Source organism: Gobio gobio (genome assembly GCF_949357685.1).
Source record: "Gobio gobio genome assembly, chromosome: 17".
NCBI classification, from domain to species: Eukaryota; Metazoa; Chordata; class Actinopteri; order Cypriniformes; family Gobionidae; genus Gobio; species Gobio gobio.
This window is the reverse complement of record NC_137110.1, coordinates 5168422-5189079: the sequence shown is the minus strand read 5'-3', so window position 1 is coordinate 5189079 and position 20658 is coordinate 5168422. Positions and strand designations below refer to the sequence as shown.

The following is a 20658-nucleotide window of genomic DNA, read 5'->3' as shown; positions in this document are numbered from 1 at the left end:
AAAACACACTTTTTTCTGATTCTGATTCTTCGTTTAGTTGTAGTTAAACTATAATAGATTATAATAGAGCTGTGGCGTATCATTAGAGCACAGCTATTTAGGCCTGATGCTTTATCAGTGATTCACGAGGCAGATATTTTACGCTGGCTGTGGTCCCAGCGGAGACTCTACCCCCGTCTTACCCTGTGGTCATGTGGTCTGTGCGTGAGTCACTGTGCTATTTCTAAAATCTGTGGTTTGCACATGTAACGAAACAATCTCAAAAATGGCCTGGCATCTGGCGCTTTAGCTTCTGTTATCATCTCCTAACATCCGCAAACAACAACTATAGCACTATAGCAACTGGGCAAACACAAATGGCACAGAGTAAACAGCAGAGAACAGACATGGGCATTGGGACTCTGATGTAGCTGGGTCAGATCTCACAGATATATATATAACATACAATAACAGTGTTTCCCCTAGAATTTTTTCCAGCAGCGGTGCTGTTACGTGCGGGTTCAGGGGCATGCACCTCCGGAATAAAAAAAAAAAAACCTTAAACCATGACTTCTGGCAAGTTTTGTGGATAGAAATAGACATTTTGAACATTAAAATCCAAATTAAGCTTTTTATTAGTTTAAAAGGTGACTAGCTTATAGCCTGTTTTACTTCAATAACCTGCAGGGACGTGCAGAAAGTTCCTAAGGGGCAAGGGCTCAAATGTAAGAAAGGGGCAATATCTAAAAAAAAAAAAAAAAAATACTGGAAAAATTTGGATACTATTTTATGTTTTTGCAAAAAGTCTCATGCTTATCAAGCCTGCATTTATTTAATTAAAAATACCGGAAAAAACAGTAGCCTAATATTGTGAAATATTATTACATGATGTTTTTTTTTACCTTACGTTTTTATTAATCGAATATATAAATATATATTGTTGTTTTGATTCACATTATGGCTCAATCGTCACCAGGTTTATTAGATGCTGCCCCTTTAAGACGCAGATCTAATATCATTCTCCCCTTTACGCCCATTTAAGCTAAACTGTGTTTAAGTGAATACTCTCCAAGCCTGTCATTTTGAGATATAGGCTATTTTGTTGTGTATTTGATGGTTTAGTCGCGCACACGAAGCATATGTGCAAGTCGGTCCGTTTCGCAGCGTGCGTACACACACACACACACACACACACACACACACACACACACACACACACACACACACACACACACACACACACACACACACACACACACACACACACACCCGCCTTGAACTTGGAAACAGCGTCTATTGCGCGGATTATTGTGCTTTTCATTTAATCAAACACGTTCTGCAATTTAGCCAAAGTGGAGTGTGCATTTGCCAACAATCACGGATTGTGCTGAATTTGACGTTAAATACATGTTTGTGGAGAAATGACAGCGCGCGCTGTGAAGGGAAGGAAGTTGTGCTAGACGATGCGCAAGCATAGTTTATAATAGTTTTACCTCATATCTTCTTTTTTTAATCCTTGGAAGCGAAAATAAGATTAATATCACAGCCCTGTGATATTGTGAAAGTGTAAGCAGACTACATTTTTGTTTAGTTCTCTGGCCATCGTCAATCTCTCTCTCTCTCTCCTTTACAGTGTGTAAGTGAATGTCGTGATATTACTGATCATGTGAAGATTTTGCAGTGGCGCTGAAAATCCAGCGGCGGCGCTGCGCCGCTGTGAATACATTTTAGGGGAAACACTGAATAATTTATTCATTATTTGTACACACCCAAATATCCCGTAGAGTATGTATATCAAAGTACTGGGCAGTGTTGGGCACGTTACTTTAAAAAAGTAATTAGTTATAGTTACTAGTTACTTCTTACAAATAGTAACTGAGTTACATCATTATAAAAGTAACTAATTACCATGGAAAGTAACTACTCCTGTTACTTTTTTTTTCTTCTTCAAATGTTCAAATATGTCAAATAACTTGGATGCCCCCAATATATGTTAAATGAATGAATTGGACACTAAATAGAACAAATTATTATTATAAAACATTGTACATTAATGTGCACTATTGTAATGTGAGAGACACCTATCAAATGCAATACATTATTGTAAATATTATCAGTAGGCCTACTATAGTGTAAATATTATCAGTACTATACTACTCCTTTGGTAGTGGAGCGTTATCACCTGGGTTTTTAGCCACTAATTTTGTGTCGGCATGTGATGATGTGAGGCTTCATTAGATTAGAATCACTTTCCACAGACGTGGAGAGACTCTTTCTTCCTGGGCATAAGTTGCACGTTACATAAACATTCTTACCTTTCACCTCAACGAGGGAAAAGTAGCGCTTATACTTCCAGACTTGCCATCGCTGACTGTGCATGCGTGTTTGTCATAGGTGTGTGTGTGTGTGTGTGTGTGTGTGTGAACTCAACCTATCAACCTCAACCTTGTCTCCCACCCACCTATCATCATCAGTTATGTGTACCAAACACGCACGCACGCCCGCACGCACACACACACACACACACACACGTTGCAGGTCCGACTGACAGAGAGCCTGATTTGATGAAAACCGCTTCAGTGAGCTCAATTATAGTATCGCCGCATTTTTTTTCCTCAGTAACGCTAACGGCGTTGTAACTGGAGAAACAGTCATTCGTTTGATTACTCGTTACTGAAAAAAATAATTCCGTTAGTAACGGCGTTTATCTATAACGCCGTTATTCCCAACACTGGTACTGGGTTAGTAGGAATTTTATTGCTTCCACTTATGTTGGTCATAGTCTTGAATGTCCCAAAATTTAAATAAAATTTCAGTTCTTTTTCATTGCAGAACAATTAGTTATATATCTAATTCAGGAGGGTTTCAAATTAAAGGCACAATGTGTAATTTTCACCACTAGAGGTCGCTTATTCAAAACAAAGGCGTAGCTTGATGACGGGATCATGGGAGTTGTTGTCTTCACCTCTACAACCGGTGGAAAAGAATCAGACGGGACTCAGGAATCATATTCATGGATGAGCTCATGTATTACAGATGTATTACTGTTACTGGATGGAGCTAAACGAGGCGCTGGAGCGATTGCTAATGAGAGACGAGAGCAGTGGAGCTTTTATTCTGCCGCAGACGAACGTGTGTGTGGCGCTGTTTTATCATATTACACACATTTGAGTGTGTTAAAGTGATGTTATAATGCTACTCACCAAGATAGACTGGATATTTTAATCCAAAAATCGTACATATTGTGCCTTTTCTTTTCTTTTTTTATTTAATCACATGCTATTTAAAAAGTGATTTGTGTGATTTAATTATTTCATAGCTATTAATATTAAAAAACATAGTAGTATAATCCTGATAAAATAAACCTGTGCTAGAATGGGTTTGCAGATTTAAACATTTGCAATTATCTTTTCTTCCCTATTGTGGCGTATATCCGAGTGAAACGGCTTCTCGAACAAGAACAAATGTAGGGCGGGGCTTGATTTTGTCCGTGGGGAATTGATTGGATGGTTGTGGCTTGCTATTGGTGGATCTCATGTGAGTGACAGGTAGCCCCGCCCTCGTCATTAGAGAAGAGATGTCGCTGCAAAGGGGGAGGGGATCTTATATGTATTAAACATTATGAGAGCACATTAATTTTAAAATGCACGGATGTATTATTTATAATAAGTACTACAATATTCCATAAAAAATAAGAATGGTCAATGGTGACTTTAATATTAAATAAAAAATGTGACACGCTCTTTCTCTTCCTGTCTATTTTTCAAGGTTATCCAGCAGGCCTGGCCATTTATTGGTCAGTATTTGGAGAAGCTGCTCATGGAAACCATTGCTCCATCCATCCGTGGCTCCAGCACTCATCTACAGACGCTCAGCTTCACCAAGATAGACTTCGGGGGCAAGGTCATACATGGAAACACACACACATGTTTGTTTTTGTGAAATGTGAGGACATTCCATAGGCGTAATGGTTTTTATACCGTACAAACTGTTTTTTCACACACACACACACACACACACACACACACACACACACACACACACACACACACACACACACACACACACACACACACACACACACACACACACACGCACACACACACGCACACGCACACTGCCCCTGCCCCTAAACCTACCCATCTCAGGAGACTGTGCAGTTCACTTTCTGTGAAAAAAACTCATCCTGTGTGATTTATAAGCATTTTGAAAAGTGAGGACATGGGGAACGTCCTCATATTTCACCCTCTTTTTTTAATACCTATGTCATACCCATGTCATTATACACATTTGTGTCCTGATATTTTACAAAAACATGCCCACACACACACACACACACCATTACACACTGAATAGTCTTCCAATAACATTCCTCATTCCACTACAGTAAGAGATTAAAAGAGGCTCCACTGCCCCTGAAACATGTCTGAACAAGCGTTCTGTTAGAATAACACATCTGATGTCTCATGGCAACATTCTTGTCAAGGCAAGAGGGAAATTTGGATGTTAATGTGATTTAAAAACAGTAAAAGGCTGTGAAAATCATGCTCAATAACATAAGCATAGACTACTGATGTTAAACAATAGGGACCCACTTTATATTAGGTGGCCTTAACTACTATGTACTTACATTTAAATTAATCATTTGATACAATGCACTTATTGTGTACAAACATGTTTTTACATTGTACTTACATTAAAAAAATTACCTGTTTGTAATTAATTTATGTAGTTACATTTATAATTAATCATTTAATACAATGCACTTATTGTGTACATACATGTTTTTACATTGTACTTACATTAAAAAAATTACCTGTTTGTAATTAATTTATGTAGTTACATTTATAATTACACTGTTGACAGATATCCCTTACACCTGACCCTACCCTTAAACTTACCCATCCCACCACACCTGTCCCTAACTTTACCTGTACCCTACCTCAATATCTGCAAAGGTGTTTTGCAATACAATATGAACACAGTAAGTACATTTTACTTCTTTTTTTGATGTAAGTACATAGTAGTTAAGGCCACCTAATATAAAGTGGGACCAACAATAGCTCTCGAATTATTACTGCAAGTTGATGAAAAGCTAATAATGAATTAAATCATAAAAATGTCATTTAAAAAAAAACAAACAATCAAATTAAAGCACTAAAACGATAGTTTGTCTTGTGACCATTAGCCGACATCAGAGAACCGTAAACAAGCAAATGTGTAGTTAAATTACTTTAATATTTACCTAAAATCTACTGACAACAATGACTATTTTACAGTGTTATGGAATAGCATGCATAAAGACACGACTGATTTGTCCTATATTACAGTCTTGTTGTTCTACAACAGAAATGTTCTGTATTTTTCAGCCGATGAAGGTGGTTGGAGTGAAGGCTCATACAGAAAACGACAAAGGTCAAATTCTGCTTGACGTTTACATCAGGTGACGCACACATCTTTTTTTTTTCTGATTTGAGATTCATTTGAGATTGTCTGTAGTCTGAGGCCCTGTAATGAGTGAATTGTCTGTTGTCTCTCGGGGAGTGATTTAAAGAGCAGCTATCATGGCATTTAAAATGTTCCAAATATTGTTTTAGAAGTCCCCAACAACAGTTTTGCATGCATGCAATGACAAAAAAGACTTTAGTTTTCTTATAATATGCATTTATTTTTACCTGTTTTGACAGCGATTCTCCAATGATTCATTTAGTGATTCACTTTTCAAAACCCCGCCTTTACGTGACGCTAATCTGCGGTGATTGGTCCGATGACCCAGTCAGTTGTGATTGGAATAGTCTGTGCAGATATTTTCGGAAACGGAACGCCCATCAAAGTCTTATAGTGACAGTAATTTGTTAATATGTGTCAGGAGTTATGAATATGAAAACCGCGTCTGTACCGTTAGATTGTAAAATGAGCCTCAGCTGATCTCATTCATAAAAAAAACTCCTCTATTCTCCTCACGAAGACTCGCGACAAATCAACATCCCTCAGGGCTTTCAAAAGTGTGCAGATGAGGAGACATATTGATAGATTCTCATATGTCTGTGTCAAATTTCTAAACAGAAGAGTATTTTTTATTAAATTCTTCCTCAAAATGCGCAGATGTAGCCAAATCATGAGCGATTGAGTCTCTAATGTGTTGTTTTCAATTCATACTGGCAGCCAGAGGGCGCTCTGAGCACATGTAGTCCATCTATGGTACAGACAGACGAAGAAGAACCATGTGCCATAATAGAAGTCCATAATAAAAGCTTCCTGAGATCGCGAAACATACATTTGACGACTAATAAACACACAATCGCGACGATGTATGGTTTGTCTTCAAGCCACTTAGTCTTCAAATGCTCATCCTTGGGCAGATGAAAAAAGTTTGCTTTTGAGTGGCACTTCAGAACAGCGTCTCGTGGCCATGATGTTTTCTAGTTTTCACTGGCGTCTCGTGGCCATGATGTTTTCTAGTTTTCACTGGCGTCTCGTGGCCATGATGTTTTCTAGTTTTCACTGGTGTCTCGTGGCCATGATGTTTTCTAGTTTTCACTGGCGTCTTGGAGCGCAATAAGTGGGCGTATCGTATTCAAATAACTTGACAAGTTGACGTCATCTAGTCAGAGAAAAAGCTTCGGTCTTCTAACGATTCTTAAAAATGACTCAGAGTCGACTCTTACTTTTGAAAGAAAATAACTATATATACGGTGCACTGTCATATTTCAAGCTATCACAGGATGTTTTTGTTCACTTAGATCTATGTTACACACTACATGAAGTAAATTTCAAAATTCCATGATAGGTGCTCTTTAAAAGTCTTGTGTAATCGATTTTGTGTCTATTCCACAAGCTGACAAAACAAGACTGTCAAACTGCAGCCAACTCTGTGTTTACACCACACTGTTTTCAACTAAAAACTTTTTATGCATTTTGGCCTGGGGGTGGGTGATATACCGGTACACACAATTAACCGGTAGATCGTCTCTATCGCGGTTACTAGGGGTGGGCGATATGACTCAAATCTTGTATCATGATATGAGTAATTTTGTTTCACAATAACGATATATATCACGGAAATAGTTATTTTTGCTTTAAAGGTGGGGTAAGCCATATCTGGTAACTAGGGTTGGGTACCGAACTCGGTACTTTTAAGGGCACCGACCGAATTACGTCGGTACTACCGAGTACCGATTCACATTAAATCAATCGGTACCAAATTTCGGTACATGAGAACACATCTGGTGATATAGACTAGTGTCTGTGAATATTAAACCGCAAAAAGACCATTTAAATACGAATCCTGCGTGTTTCTGTGCGAATGAATGCGTAGACGCGCGGTTTACAGTCTATGGGTTTACCTCACACACACACACACACACTCTCGCACTCAGAATCGCGCGTGATGGTCGCATGTTTCCATCTCTGCCTCTCATATGAGGACATGAACGTCATCTCCACTGAGAGTCAGTTCATCAGTATTTCACCGTTTCATTTGAGAAAAACTATTGTCATGTCATAAACACACAGAAACTCAAATTCATGGCAACCCGTCAAAATAAAAGTTTGGCTAACTTGATAAATAAATTACCGTTGTACAGTAGAATTTAGATATGTCTCAGTGTAATAATAATACTAACACTAATGTAATAATAATACCTTATCAAAACTTTATATTTTAAAGTTTTTTTTTTAATAAATTACAATTTTTCTTCATGCTTTAATTTTAACCATATAAAGCTCAGTTGTGCAGCACTTTGTTTGACAAAAAAAGTTTAATTAAATTAAAAGATAAATTAAATTAATGTCTTATGTCTTCATTTGATTACCAGAAAATACATAACACATAATTTGTGGGAAATCTTTTCATAAAAATTAAATTAAAAAGAAAAAATAATAATACGGTGGTTTTTATGAATTAAATTAAGTAGCTAGTAGCCTAATATTTACTAGTAATCAAACATCACAGACAATGGCAGACAGAGAGCAGAGCAGCTCTGGCATAATGTCAATAACACTTTTATAAATGACTTGCAGGTTCTTTACAGTTATTTATGTAAACATCCCTAAAGTACAGAAAAAAGGTACCGTTGGGTACCGATGTTGATATTTCAAATCACCAAAACAAACACGCCGCAACCAAGGGTCTCTCCCCTATTTTGATAGCTCCGCCCCACACATATACGTACGCAACGACTATGGCAGAATCTGCTGTGAAATGAATGGGTCTATCATCGTTAGGGTTGGGTATCGTTTGGGTTTTTTTCGATTCCGGTGCCAAACCGATACTTTTAAAACGGTTCCGGTGCCTAAACGGTGCCTGAACCGATACTTTTTTTTTTTTAAAAGGCCACCAAACGAGGTGGATGACATTAAATGGCTTTTTATTTATTTATTTATTATTTAAATTGAACCATTTATTAAAAGTTTAATGTATACTTAAATGTATGAATATAAATAAATACAAAACACAATTTACTTATTTACAAATTATAATTGACATATTTACAAATTCACAGTAAAACCTAAGCCACCTAACCCAACTACAACAAGCCTAATATAACTCTAAACAGTTACAGTAATAACAGCAGTCGTCTGTATTCTTGCTCTGCTACAAACCAGCTTCGAGCTTCAGCTTTATTTTGAAATATGATCATATTCTCTGGCTAAATATTTTTGAACGCATCGTCTTAATGTTTCCATGGTAACGCGTCATGTTTCTCACATGACACACAGCAGCCGCAATAGCGCTGACAGCTCAGCTGTATCGGGTTTATTTCGATTTTTCTTTTTATTCAAAATATTCACAAACTTCTTAACTGTGTCACGAACTATCTGATGCGCCGCCATGTTAGTTTGCGCCTCAGAATCGGATCTGTCGGATTTACAACACTTGAGTTCATTCTCGTCTCACGAAATACATGAAAGTAAGTGACCAGTGAACTGGAAGAAGAATAGAGTAAACGATATAGTTACTATATAATGTGCATGTATCTGATGTGAATAAAACATGTAACGTTAGTCAAATTATAACCGTCTGAAAGGATTGTCATTGCCGCTTTCATAGACATCAGGGTGTGTTTTTTGCTAGTACTTATGAGCATTTAAATGTCTGAAACCTGAAATAAACATGATGTGGTTGAAAACACTGAATAGTTGTCATGAGTTGTGATGTGACCAGCGCTGAGCGTCTGTCTCTGGCTCAGCCAAAGCGCGAAATCGCGTTTGAATTTTGGCACTGAAATGAGGAACCGAAATCTGCGTTCTGATTCGGTCCGGTACATACCGGTTATATAAGTACCGGTGCCATATTGGAACCGGATTTCGGTTCCCAACCCTAATCATCGTTGAAGTGAACGACAATACGATTGCAAATGGACAAACAAGCAAACACGAAACACGAGCATATTCAAGCAAAAGCCAACATATATTAGTTCTGTGAAACAAAACAAAACCAATGTTACTCGCCTATCGAGAAGAAATAAAGCAACCTCGGCATCCGATTGCAGGCCTTAGCCCTCCTTGAGTTCTCTCCAGCGCTGGAAGTTAAAAACAACCTAATGTTTCCTCTCCGCCATCTTTTTCCAGCTACGTGGGGGATGTGGAGATAAACGTGGAGGTGAAGAGGTATTTCTGCAAGGGTGGTGTGAAGGGAATACAGGTGAGATTGTGTGTTGTGAGTCTGTGAAGTCTATGAAGTCTGCAGAAATGAAATGAGTTTACTCCGCTTGCATTCTTTCAGCTTCATGGAATGATGCGTGTGATTTTGGAGCCACTGATTGGGGACGTCCCGATCGTGGGTGCGGTGACCATGTTCTTCATTCAAAGACCTGTGAGTGTCTCTAAACATGTACTTCACTACACAAAATAAAGCTCTCAGAAGAGGGTTTTTGCAACAATGCCACAGAACCATTTTTGGTTCCCCAAAGAACCTTTCCATAGAACCAGGGCTTAAAAACTGAAAAAAATATCAATCGGTTCACTCCGAGCAGAATTGATATTATAGCGTTTCCGTTTTTGCGTTCCTCATTAAACATTACTGTTCCGAAAATGGTTTGATAAGAAAAAATACCGGTTAATAACGTTATTTTAATTTAGCCTATACTTTAAACAAATATGTATAAATAGACTTATTTTTCACTCAATAATAATATAACGCATGGTAATTAAACTTGAATATTTATTTCATAACATTTTTAAAACCACAACAGAAATACATGCATTAATTACAAAGCATAAACAGCGGACCTGTTTTAATGGAGCGTTAGACAATCGAAAGTGGCCCTCAATATGCCTAATTCTTTTCAGAAGAGTGATAACATTCTTTGTACATAACTTTTTTTCAACACGACTTGTTTTAAAAATTGCATGAATAAAGAATAAATAAACTGGATAACCATTGCTCTTTTAATGCACCGTCAACTGGTAATTTCAAAGCAAACACTGCGCAACACGTCCTTGCATCACATAATCAAATTCAGTCAGCTAATAAAGCTTGATCATTTAATGCAAAATAACATACCATTTAATACGAAGCATCAACCGTCTATATAGAAAACATTGACCTGTATTGGCAATCTGAAAGACTATAGGAAAAATGTTTGATAGATGCTAGTAATCTACTTGGATAGGCTTAAACGGAATCCATAAACTAGCCTAAATCAGACTACTTGAGCTTAAAGTCCGTACTACTTATTTAAACATACGAAAAGAATGTCCTCCAATACCTGCGCTTTCTTTGTAGACCTCAGCGGGGAAAGACATGTTCTTGAGGCATGAAAATGCGCGCTCTATACTGACTTGCGTTACCGGTAGATTCATAGATGATGGTGCGCGGGCATTTCACTCACGCTTGATCCGTCAACGTCACATGCTGTACTACTCAATTCATGATTGGTCACTGCCAAATTAAAATATTAAAGAGAACGATAAAATAACGTTATTAACCGCTTAATGGTCATTTCAAATCAACGTTTCTGTTCAGAACGATTCAAATTGATTTTGATTTCGTTTTCGTTTCTGTTCCTCTTAAAATTTAGTTCGTTTCCGGTTTTCGTTTTCGTTCCTTGAACCGGTTCAGAGCCCTGCATAGAACTGTTCTTAAAATAATTGTATAAAACAGTTGGTTCCAGTTCTTCTTTCTGATTGGTCAGTATGATTGGCTGATTGGCTATGACCGCTTCACCCAACGGTTCTCTGTATCACTGCACAACCACTCTTAGCAATGCTAACATATGTTTTTTTTCCTCATTGATACTGTTCGTTGAAGCTTGTATTATTGTGAGAGAGAGATTGAGTGAGCGAGTGTATTACCTGCGTTCAGATTTAGCATATTTCTTAAGGTCAGTCCTATGTTCATAATAAAAAATCTGTTTGAATGTCCACTGCGATATCTTGTCCTTTTAACAGAGTCCTGACAATGACAACGGCCATTCGTCGGTTGCGTCTTGTTCTAGGCTTGTCGAGATTGGTCGATACAATTGGGCTTCAAAAATTGTTTACCCCTCACTCTCATTATAAAGCTGGGAAGAGCCAGGATAGTTTTTAAAGGTCCTGTTCTTCGTGATCCCATTTTTCAAACTTTAGTTAGTGTGTAATGTTGCTGTTAGAGCATTTATAATACCTGTAAAATTATAAAGCTCAAAGTTCAATGCCAAGCGAGATATTTTATTTAACAGAAGTTCCCTTTCAAAGCCTACAGCGAACGGCTGGTTAGGACTACATCCTGGTACTTCCTGCTTTAATGACGTCAGTAGAGCAGTATGTCGACTAACCTCCGCCCACAAGAACGCGCGAAAAAGGGGGCGTGGTCTTGTTGCTCCCGCGTGGAGAAGAGGAAGTGTTGCGTTCGGTTGCGTTCGTATAGTTTGTTTGTCGCCATGTCGTCGAGACGCTGTTATTTTCATCCCGGAGTCAAATCACCTTTGTTTGGCCTTCAGGGGCTGTAGTTTGAGCGCGTTCATCTCCCCGTTATGGTGAGAGGCGCGACCTTTCTGGGCAACGTGTGCAAAGCTGCTGTCCAATCACAACACGGGAACCGCTGGCACAATCAGAACTCGTTACGTGTTTCTGAAGGAGGGACTTCATAGAACGAGGAAATTCTCAGGCCGTTTTGAGGACAGTGAAAAGAGTGGTATACAGATAAGTAAATTGTGTGAAAAATACTGTTTTTTTACACGCGAAACATGAACACATGTTATATTGCACACTGTAAACACAATCAAAGCTTCAAAAAAACACGAAAAACGGGACTTTTAATATAACTATACACTCAGGATCGCTTAAGGGGCGAGTTACTTTTAGGGGATAATTTAAATTTTTGGGTGATCTAACCCCTTAATTCTAGTCCCAGACTAAATGCATGTTTGAGCTGTTTTAACTGAAAGCTTGTACTGCATATCTTAAAATACGTCAATGCCACTGTTTTGTCTCAAGATGCACACCAGTAATGGCACTTTTATAAAAGCTACTTGAATGTCCTAATTGAACCTAATCTAAGCCTAGGTTTCTCAGCTCAAATACATTATTAGTTCCTGGTAACCTCCATTAACTGAGGATGTTGAAACCCTCCTGGGTTCTTTGAAGATCCGTTGAACTTTTAAAATGTTCTGTATTAGTGTTCTTGCAAGTTTGTAATCTCTTCCTTCCTTTGTTTTTAGAAACTGGTCATTAACTGGACTGGTTTGACCAACCTGCTGGACATTCCAGGGCTCAAGTGAGTTTCAGTCACTACACACACACAATAACATTTTCTTCGACATCGACGTCTGTTTCTTTTTTTGAATCTCTTTCACACTTTCTGTCCCTGTTTCTGTTTCTCAGTGTGATGACAGACAGTATGATCATGGACGCGATTGCCTCGTTCCTGGTGTTGCCCAATCGTCTCACTGTTCCTTTAGTGGCAGACCTGCATGTGGCACAGTTGAGGAGCCCCCTGCCCAGGGTAACACACACACACACACACACACTCAGACCTTATACACATTGGAATCATCATACAATGAGGAAAACACTCAAATACATGATACTTTGTTTTTTTCCAATTGAAATTTAATCTACAGTTGAAAATGTTTTTTAAAGAAGTCTTCAAAACTGCATTTATTTAATCAAAAATACAGTAAAAACAGAAATAATGTGTAATATTAAACTAACTATTAAAATAACTGTTATGAATACATTTTAAACATTTAATTTATTAAGGTGTAGCGGTTAAAATTAGGGTCATGGTTTCGGTATGGTTCGGTATGTGCTATAATCAGGGAAAATATTAATATGAGTATTAATTTCAGTAGCACTTTATTTTAAGGGGACATAGTTACATGTTACTGCATGTACTTACTATATAATAACAGTAAATTATGCATACTAACCCTCAACCATAACTCTATAGTAAGTGCATGTAGTTAATTACTTATAAATACTTAATTGAGCAAGTACAATGTAATGAGATCAGGGTTACACTTTATTTTAAGGTGTCATTTTTACAGTGTAATTATATATTTAAGTACTGAGTAAAATCAGTTAACAACATGTACTTACTATAGGGTTAGGGTAGGATTAGGGTTTGGTTAAGACCAAAGCAGGGCGAGACCGAGTCGAGACCAGACCAGCACTCCTTAAATTCATAAAGGTCTATATTACCGCCTAAGAAATGGCTTATAATAAATGACTTATAATAAATATAATTAGATTAAGACACTATATAGAGCTGGTACCAATTAAATGAAATCATTAACAACAAAATTCATCTTTGCACAACAAAGGGTGGTACAGAAATGGTAAATTTAAAAAATGCATAAATAATGTAAAAAACGATTGAGCGTTTGCAGTCATGCTCAAATTTGTGAAAACAGCTCTTTTGCTCTTGTTATTTTACTTTAATTATAGCACGTTATAAATACAGATATCATACAAAAACTTTATCTTGAATTTTTGTGAGCATTTGTATTAATTTTGGTGACATTTTTGATACAATCCCTATTTAATTTCTGAACCGGGACTGAATAAATCAAATTAGAAATGTTATCGATTGCATCTGAAGCGATACGTTTTACATCCAATCACATTAACTTCAGATGACGCAGCTCTGCATCAACACGCACTCATGCTCACCTATATACCTATCAATAACAACATATATTCTTATTTCTGTGCCATAGTTATTATATTGATTAATAATAGATAGTTAGCAAATCTGTGTGCTTTGTATATGTGCAATTCTGAAATGCATAACATGTACAAATCAATTTAAATTGTAATGTAGATGCATTTTCTGTGAAGCTGCTTTGAAACCATATGTATCGTGAAAAGCGCTATACAAATAAATTTGAATTGAATTGAATAATGTCAAATAAATTAGTAATAAATTATAATAAATTAAAATCCCTGAGGCCGAGACAAGACCCAGACCTTCAAAAAAAGTCTTTAGACCAGTCCAGAGTACTACAACACTAGTTATTACTATGGTGAGTACGTGTAACGTGTAAAAAGGACACTGTAAAATAAAGTATTACCTTACCAAATAAAGTATAACCTCAAAAAAAAATCTAAAACCAAACATTTGAAAGGTAGTGTATAAATACCACTTCAGATGTGTCTTCCGTGCCACTTATGCAGTGTCATTTGAAATATTCGTCCACAGTTTTTAATGCAGAAGTGGCATACAAGTATCTAAAGCATCACTTTCCATAAAACATGTAATTTGTTATTTTCATTTAGCAGTAATGAAACCGTTCCCTCCACTGCATTCTTTCATATTCGGAGCATCTTTCTTTATTTCTTCTAGGGGGTTGTGCGTATTCACCTGCTGGAGGCCGAAGGTCTGGCTGCGAAGGATAACTACGTGGCGGGCGAGTCTGACCCGTACGCCCTGCTCCGAGTCGGCCCGCAAACCTTCAAATCCCGGCATCTGGACAACACACTCAATCCCAAATGGGGTGAAATGTATGAGGTGGGTGTTAAAATGACACCACATCATAATATCAACAAAAGAAGCAACTCCTTCAAGACTGGTTTCAGGTTTTAAGTGGTGTACTGTATAAGCCTCCAACATATTAAAGGAACACTCCACTTTTTTTGAAAATAGGCTCATTTTACAAGTCCCCTAGAGTTTTACCGTTTTTGAATCCATTCAGCCGATCTTTGTATCTGGCGGTAGCACTTTTAGCATAGCTTAGCATACATCATTGATTCTGATCAGTCCATTAGCATCTCATTCAAAAAATGACCAAAGACACTTTCAATATTTTTCCTATTTAAAACTCGACTCTTCTACAGTTACATCGTGTGCTAAGACCAACTGAAAATGAAAAGTTGTGATTTTCTACACCTATATGGCTAGGAACTACTTTCTCATTCCTGCGTAATAGTCGCGGATCTTCGCGGCCGTACCATGGCTGCAGCGGCGCAATGATTCGTTGGTATTCTGTGAAACATGGTGGTAGTTACACCTTCGACTTACTATCACAGCCCTTTACAACACACACAACCATGGCTAATCACACAGCTAAATCCACAACACAATTTGTCTCGGCTGCAAGCCTGAAACTTTCTCTGCAACTACACGAACTTAGTGCGGGTCACATTGAAAGTTACCCAGCTGGGCTACTTTCAGACGCTGTAATATCATTGCCATGGTACGGCCGCGAAGATCCGCGACTATTATGCAGGAATGAGAAAGTAGTTCCTAGCCATTTAGGTGTAGAAAATCGCAACTTTTCATTTTCAGTTGGTCTTAGCACACGATGTAACTAGAAGAGTCGAGTTTTAAATAGGAAAAATATTGAAAGTGTCTTTGGTCAATTTTTGAATGAGATGCTAATGGACTGATCAGAATCAATGATGTATGCTAAGCTATGCTAAAAGTGCTACCGCCAGATACAAAGATCGGCTGAATGGATTCAAAAACGGTAAAACTCAACTATTTAACTCTAGGGGACTTGTAAAATGAGCCTATTTTCAGTTTTCGGTGTTACAGTGTTCCTTTAATGTGTGATGTAAATGTGATGAACTTCATTAAGTCATGTGTATCTCTGTGTGTTCAAATGTCGACCATTGACGCCACATTTTGTCAGTGATTATTACCCATACTGTTAATGTTGGTGTGTCTTTGGTGTTTCATGCATGCATGCGTGCGTGTGTGTCTGTGTGTCTGTCAGGTCATCGTTCACGAGGTGCCTGGTCAGGAGCTTGAGGTGGAAGTGTTTGATAAAGATACTGATCAAGATGATTTCCTGGGCAGGTACCAGATCACTGTGTTTCATCTCCTCTCATTTATTCTTTCAAAGGAAGTCATATCTTCAATGTTTTATGCTTATAATGTTAGTCAAGGTTTCTTGCACTAAAAACGGAAATCTTGCTTTTTTAAAGTGTTTCCGTAGTGCATTAAACTCTTTGATTCCAGAAGTTTCTGAAAAATGTACTTTTTCTCATATCTGTTCCAGATTTTCATATTCTGAACATCAGTTATAGTGTCCTACCATAAGCTATCATTACCATAAACTCGTGATTTGTGTTTTTATTGTTTGCTGATCTCTATTCTCATCCTTGTGTTGATTCTCTTTATTCCACTTGTGTTCAGGACAAAACTAGACTTGGGGATTGTGAAGAAATCCCAAATAGTCGATGAGGTGAGAACATTTATTAGTTAATATTCCAGCACACTGTTTTCTCGTGTGTGTGTGTGTGTGTGTGTACTTGTATATATGATTTATGAGGACACAAATTTGTATAATGACATGGGTATTACACTGGTATTACAACGTAAATGTGGTTTATGAGGGCATTTATTGAGTTCTCGTATTTAAAATGGCGTAAAAACATACTAAACAATGTTTAATAAAAAATGTAAAAATGCAGAAGATTTTCTTTGATGGGTGGGTTTAGGGGTTGGGTTAAGGTTAGGGGATATAGTATAGAGTTTGTTGTGTGTGAGTGTGTGTGTGTTTGTGGTTAACTTGATTTTGTTTGCATGTGTGCGCATAACTTTCACCACACGTGCCATGAGATTTATATCGGTGAAACAATTCAATGCTTCAAACCACTAAAACCATAGCACATGTTTTGTCTATTGCAATTATAAATATAATTATCACATGGCTAAATGCTTGATTCTTATTGGTCCATCAAGGCATTCTGCAGTCAAATATTTGAACAATGCAAAACTTTATTATTCTGATGTCATCCTAGTTTCATATCCCTCATAGTGTTATCATTAACTAATGATTTTCAGTATTTGATATAAAGCTGAAATAGCTCTGTCATGAAACTTTAGATGGAGCAGTCTGATTGGTCCTTGGATTAGTTCACCCAAAAATGAAAATTATCCCATGATTTACTCGCCCTCAAGCCATCCTAAGTGTATATGAGTTTCTTCTTTCAGCCAAACACAGTTATATTAAAAAATATCCGCGTTCTTCCAAGCTTTATAATGGCAGTGAATAGAGTCTGAGTTTTTGAAGCTCCGTCCATCATAAAAGTTCTACATAATCCAAAATAAACCCCCGACAAGGTGATCTGCACCCAATTCAGTTTTGTATCACTCTGAAAGGGTTTATTTTGCAATAACGACAAGCTTATTTATTGAACATTGGTGTCTTTTACCTTGTATTTCATTATGCCAGTCATTCAGCATTGGTGTTTATTTGCTGTTTTAATGTCCCCTTCTTAGTGGTTCACTTTGAAGGACACCACTACAGGACGTGTTCACCTCAAACTGGAATGGCTGACACTAGAAGCCGACACTGGAAGACTGGAAGAGGTCTTGCAACACTTTACATACACAAAACACAGGGCTTTTCTTGGAAATGGGCGTGCTATGTTCCCCACATGTGTAAACAGTGTGTTAATCTTCTCCACCTTTTTACAAAACCCTGGAATCTTTAAATGAGATAGAAAGCTTACTTTGCACACTTGACAAACAGAGCAACTGCAAACAAGATTTCTTACAGGTGGTTTGCTACGCCCTGCTTTGCCCTCATTTTTCTTTCTCTATTTCTCTCAGGTTCTGAAGAGAAATGAAAGTGTGATGAGTAAAACAGCAAAGCCACCCTCATCAGCCGTAATGGTGGTGTATTTGGACAAGGCTGAGGCACTTCCTGTGAGTAATACTCTCATATCCTCTTCCTGCTGCACTCTTTGTTCTAACACACACACACACACACGTTGGGTTTTCATGTTTTATGGGCACATTCCATAGACAGGGGTGTAACGGCACACAGAAGTCACGCACCTCGGGTTTGGGGTCACGGTTTGATACGATTTCGGTACAATAGGAAAAATGGTCACACTTTAGTTTAGGGTCCAATTCTCACCATTAAAGGGGTGGTTGATTATGATTTCACTTTTTTAACTTTAGTGAGTGTGTGATGTTGCTGTTTGAGCATAAACAACATCTGCAAATTTACAAAGTTCAAAGCATAGGGAGATATTTTCTTTTACAGAGATCACTTTTTAAGGACTACAACAAACGGCTGGTAAGGACTACAATGAGCTACTTCCTGGGTTAGTGACATCACTAACCCTAACATTTACATAAACCCCGCCCCCAGGCCATGTTGAGAAGAGGAAGAGTTGTTGTAGTCGAGCACATTTACGAGTTGTATCCGTCTTTCACATTTATTGCGATACAGTACGAACACAAATGCAATATCATGTCATAAAAGCAAGATGACAACATAAGTTATAACCGTAATTAAACTAAACTACACCTGTTCTCTCTTCATGCAGCAGATATTCTCTGGCTCATCTTACAGCAGTTCCCACACGAGCGGTTTATAGATTATCATGACAGAATATGCTAATCAATGACTTGAAGATAATAACTCCACATCAGCCATAAACTCATCAACTAACCATTCAGAAACGTCCCGTCTCATTCTACATGTTGTCACTTCTTCTCGAGTCTCTCCATCATTGTCCGAATCCGGTTTGAACATAAAAGGCTGAACAGTTTCTGACATTTTCAGTGTGTGTCTGCGTGAGGTAATCAGAGCTGCTAACACGAGCTTTTGAAGCCCCGCCCTCTTCTAGAAAGGGGGCGGGGAGCAGCAGCTTATTTGCATTTAAAGGGACACACAAAATGGCACGTTTTTGCTCACCCTCATAAAGTGACAATTTTAACATGCTAAAAAAAAGGATCTGTTGAGTATTTTCAGCTGAAACTTCACATACACACTCTGGGGACATCAGAAACTTATTTTACATCTTGCAAAAAGGGACATAAAGGACGCCTTTAACTAACTATTAAGTATGACTTTTGCCTCAATAAACCCTAATCACTGTTTATCAATAGTTAGTAAGGTAGTTGTTAAGTTTAGGTATTGGGTGGGATTAAGGGATGTTGTAGCAAATTTTCCTTTTTGAGCTAATTTGCTGTAGATGTAGAATATGGTCATGCAGAAAAGCACATTATTATGTGCTTTATAGGTACTAATAAACAGCCAATATCACAGTAATATGCATGTTAATAAGCAACTAGTTAATAGTAGGGTTGGGAACCGAGAACCGGTTCTTATGCAGAACCGAAACTGATTTTTGAAAAATACCAGAACCGCGCGAAATTCCTAAGTTTCGGTTCCGAAAACGGTTCTGGTGCAATGTGTGTGGAAGCGTATCCTTTCATAGCGAGTGACAGCCAGTGTTGCCAAGTCCGTGGTTTTCCCGCTTTCCACTGTTGCCGCGGGCTGTGTTTCATGTCCGCGAGTTGAAGCGATTGTGCAATTGTGTGGTTTTTTTTGTAAAAACCTGGCAACCCTGGCTCACCTCATCATCATAGTTGCCAAGTCCGCGTATAACACGCGACTTTGGGCTTCTTTTTTTGGCAAGTCGCGTTAAAAAATCACGAGTCGCGGGTTGCGGTTTTTTGGGCTTATTTTAAAAAATGTGGTTGCTTGTTAGGAAAATATAATAAGCAACTTCGTTTCTTTACATTTATGGTCGCTTTTTTGTCCAATACATTGACTGACACTGTCTTCTCACAACAGGCATTCAGTGCAACGATACAAGTGCTGTAGTAATCTGTCCTTTTATATCCCGCCTCCTTCTCCCCTTCATTGAAGAAAAAGCGCGTTCAACGTGCAGGCATGTGACGTTATAAATGCACGTAATGAAAGTTAGTAGACTTAAATAGACGTACATTTTTACAAACAATAGCACAAGCAGAGATGGAGAGGAAAGAGGGAGGAGAGGCACCTAATTTAATTAAAAAAATATTTTTGTAATGTATTTAAAATTACTGGCTATTATAAAAAAACAAGTCTACTAATAATAACAGTAGGTATGGTTCGAATTTATTTTATTTTAAATATGTGGCTATATTGCAGCGCTGTAGTGCTTGTGTCCCAATGTGCACACTATCCATCCTAAATAGTGTGACATTAGTAATTTTCAGTACTATTTAGGGCAGATAGTGTGCACAATGAGATGCAGGGCTTGTCTTTTTCACGGTTTGCAGTGTGTGTGTTGTTCACTACTTACTGCCCCTAATATGTGTGCACTAACTCCGACTATGGGTTACCATAATTGGCCTCCATGTCACTCTTTACTCTTCAAACCTCTTCTGTTCACACAGCTGATCGGAGGATATTGTGTGTCCTTTATTGCAATTTGATGATTTTTGGAAAATCACATCTGTTTTTGCTTTTCAAACTCTGAGAGGTTTCAGTTTAATATGTTGCAGGCTCATTTATTGCTAAA

At 37.9% G+C, this 20658-nt stretch overlaps 1 protein-coding gene across 1 annotated transcript in view; it reads left to right on the top strand.

The window, feature by feature from the left end:
* Positions 1-20658, top strand: part of esyt1b (extended synaptotagmin-like protein 1b) — a 77161-nt gene that overhangs the window by 7639 nt on the left and 48864 nt on the right. Inside the window, exons 4-14 of the mRNA XM_079841642.1 lie at positions 3748-3882; positions 5349-5422; positions 9553-9625; positions 9707-9796; positions 12624-12679; positions 12787-12907; positions 14750-14914; positions 16122-16204; positions 16544-16592; positions 17633-17722; positions 17966-18061. Of these exons, the coding sequence (XP_079697768.1) occupies positions 3748-3882; positions 5349-5422; positions 9553-9625; positions 9707-9796; positions 12624-12679; positions 12787-12907; positions 14750-14914; positions 16122-16204; positions 16544-16592; positions 17633-17722; positions 17966-18061 (1032 nt within the window). The remainder of the gene's footprint in view (positions 1-3747; positions 3883-5348; positions 5423-9552; positions 9626-9706; positions 9797-12623; positions 12680-12786; positions 12908-14749; positions 14915-16121; positions 16205-16543; positions 16593-17632; positions 17723-17965; positions 18062-20658) is intronic.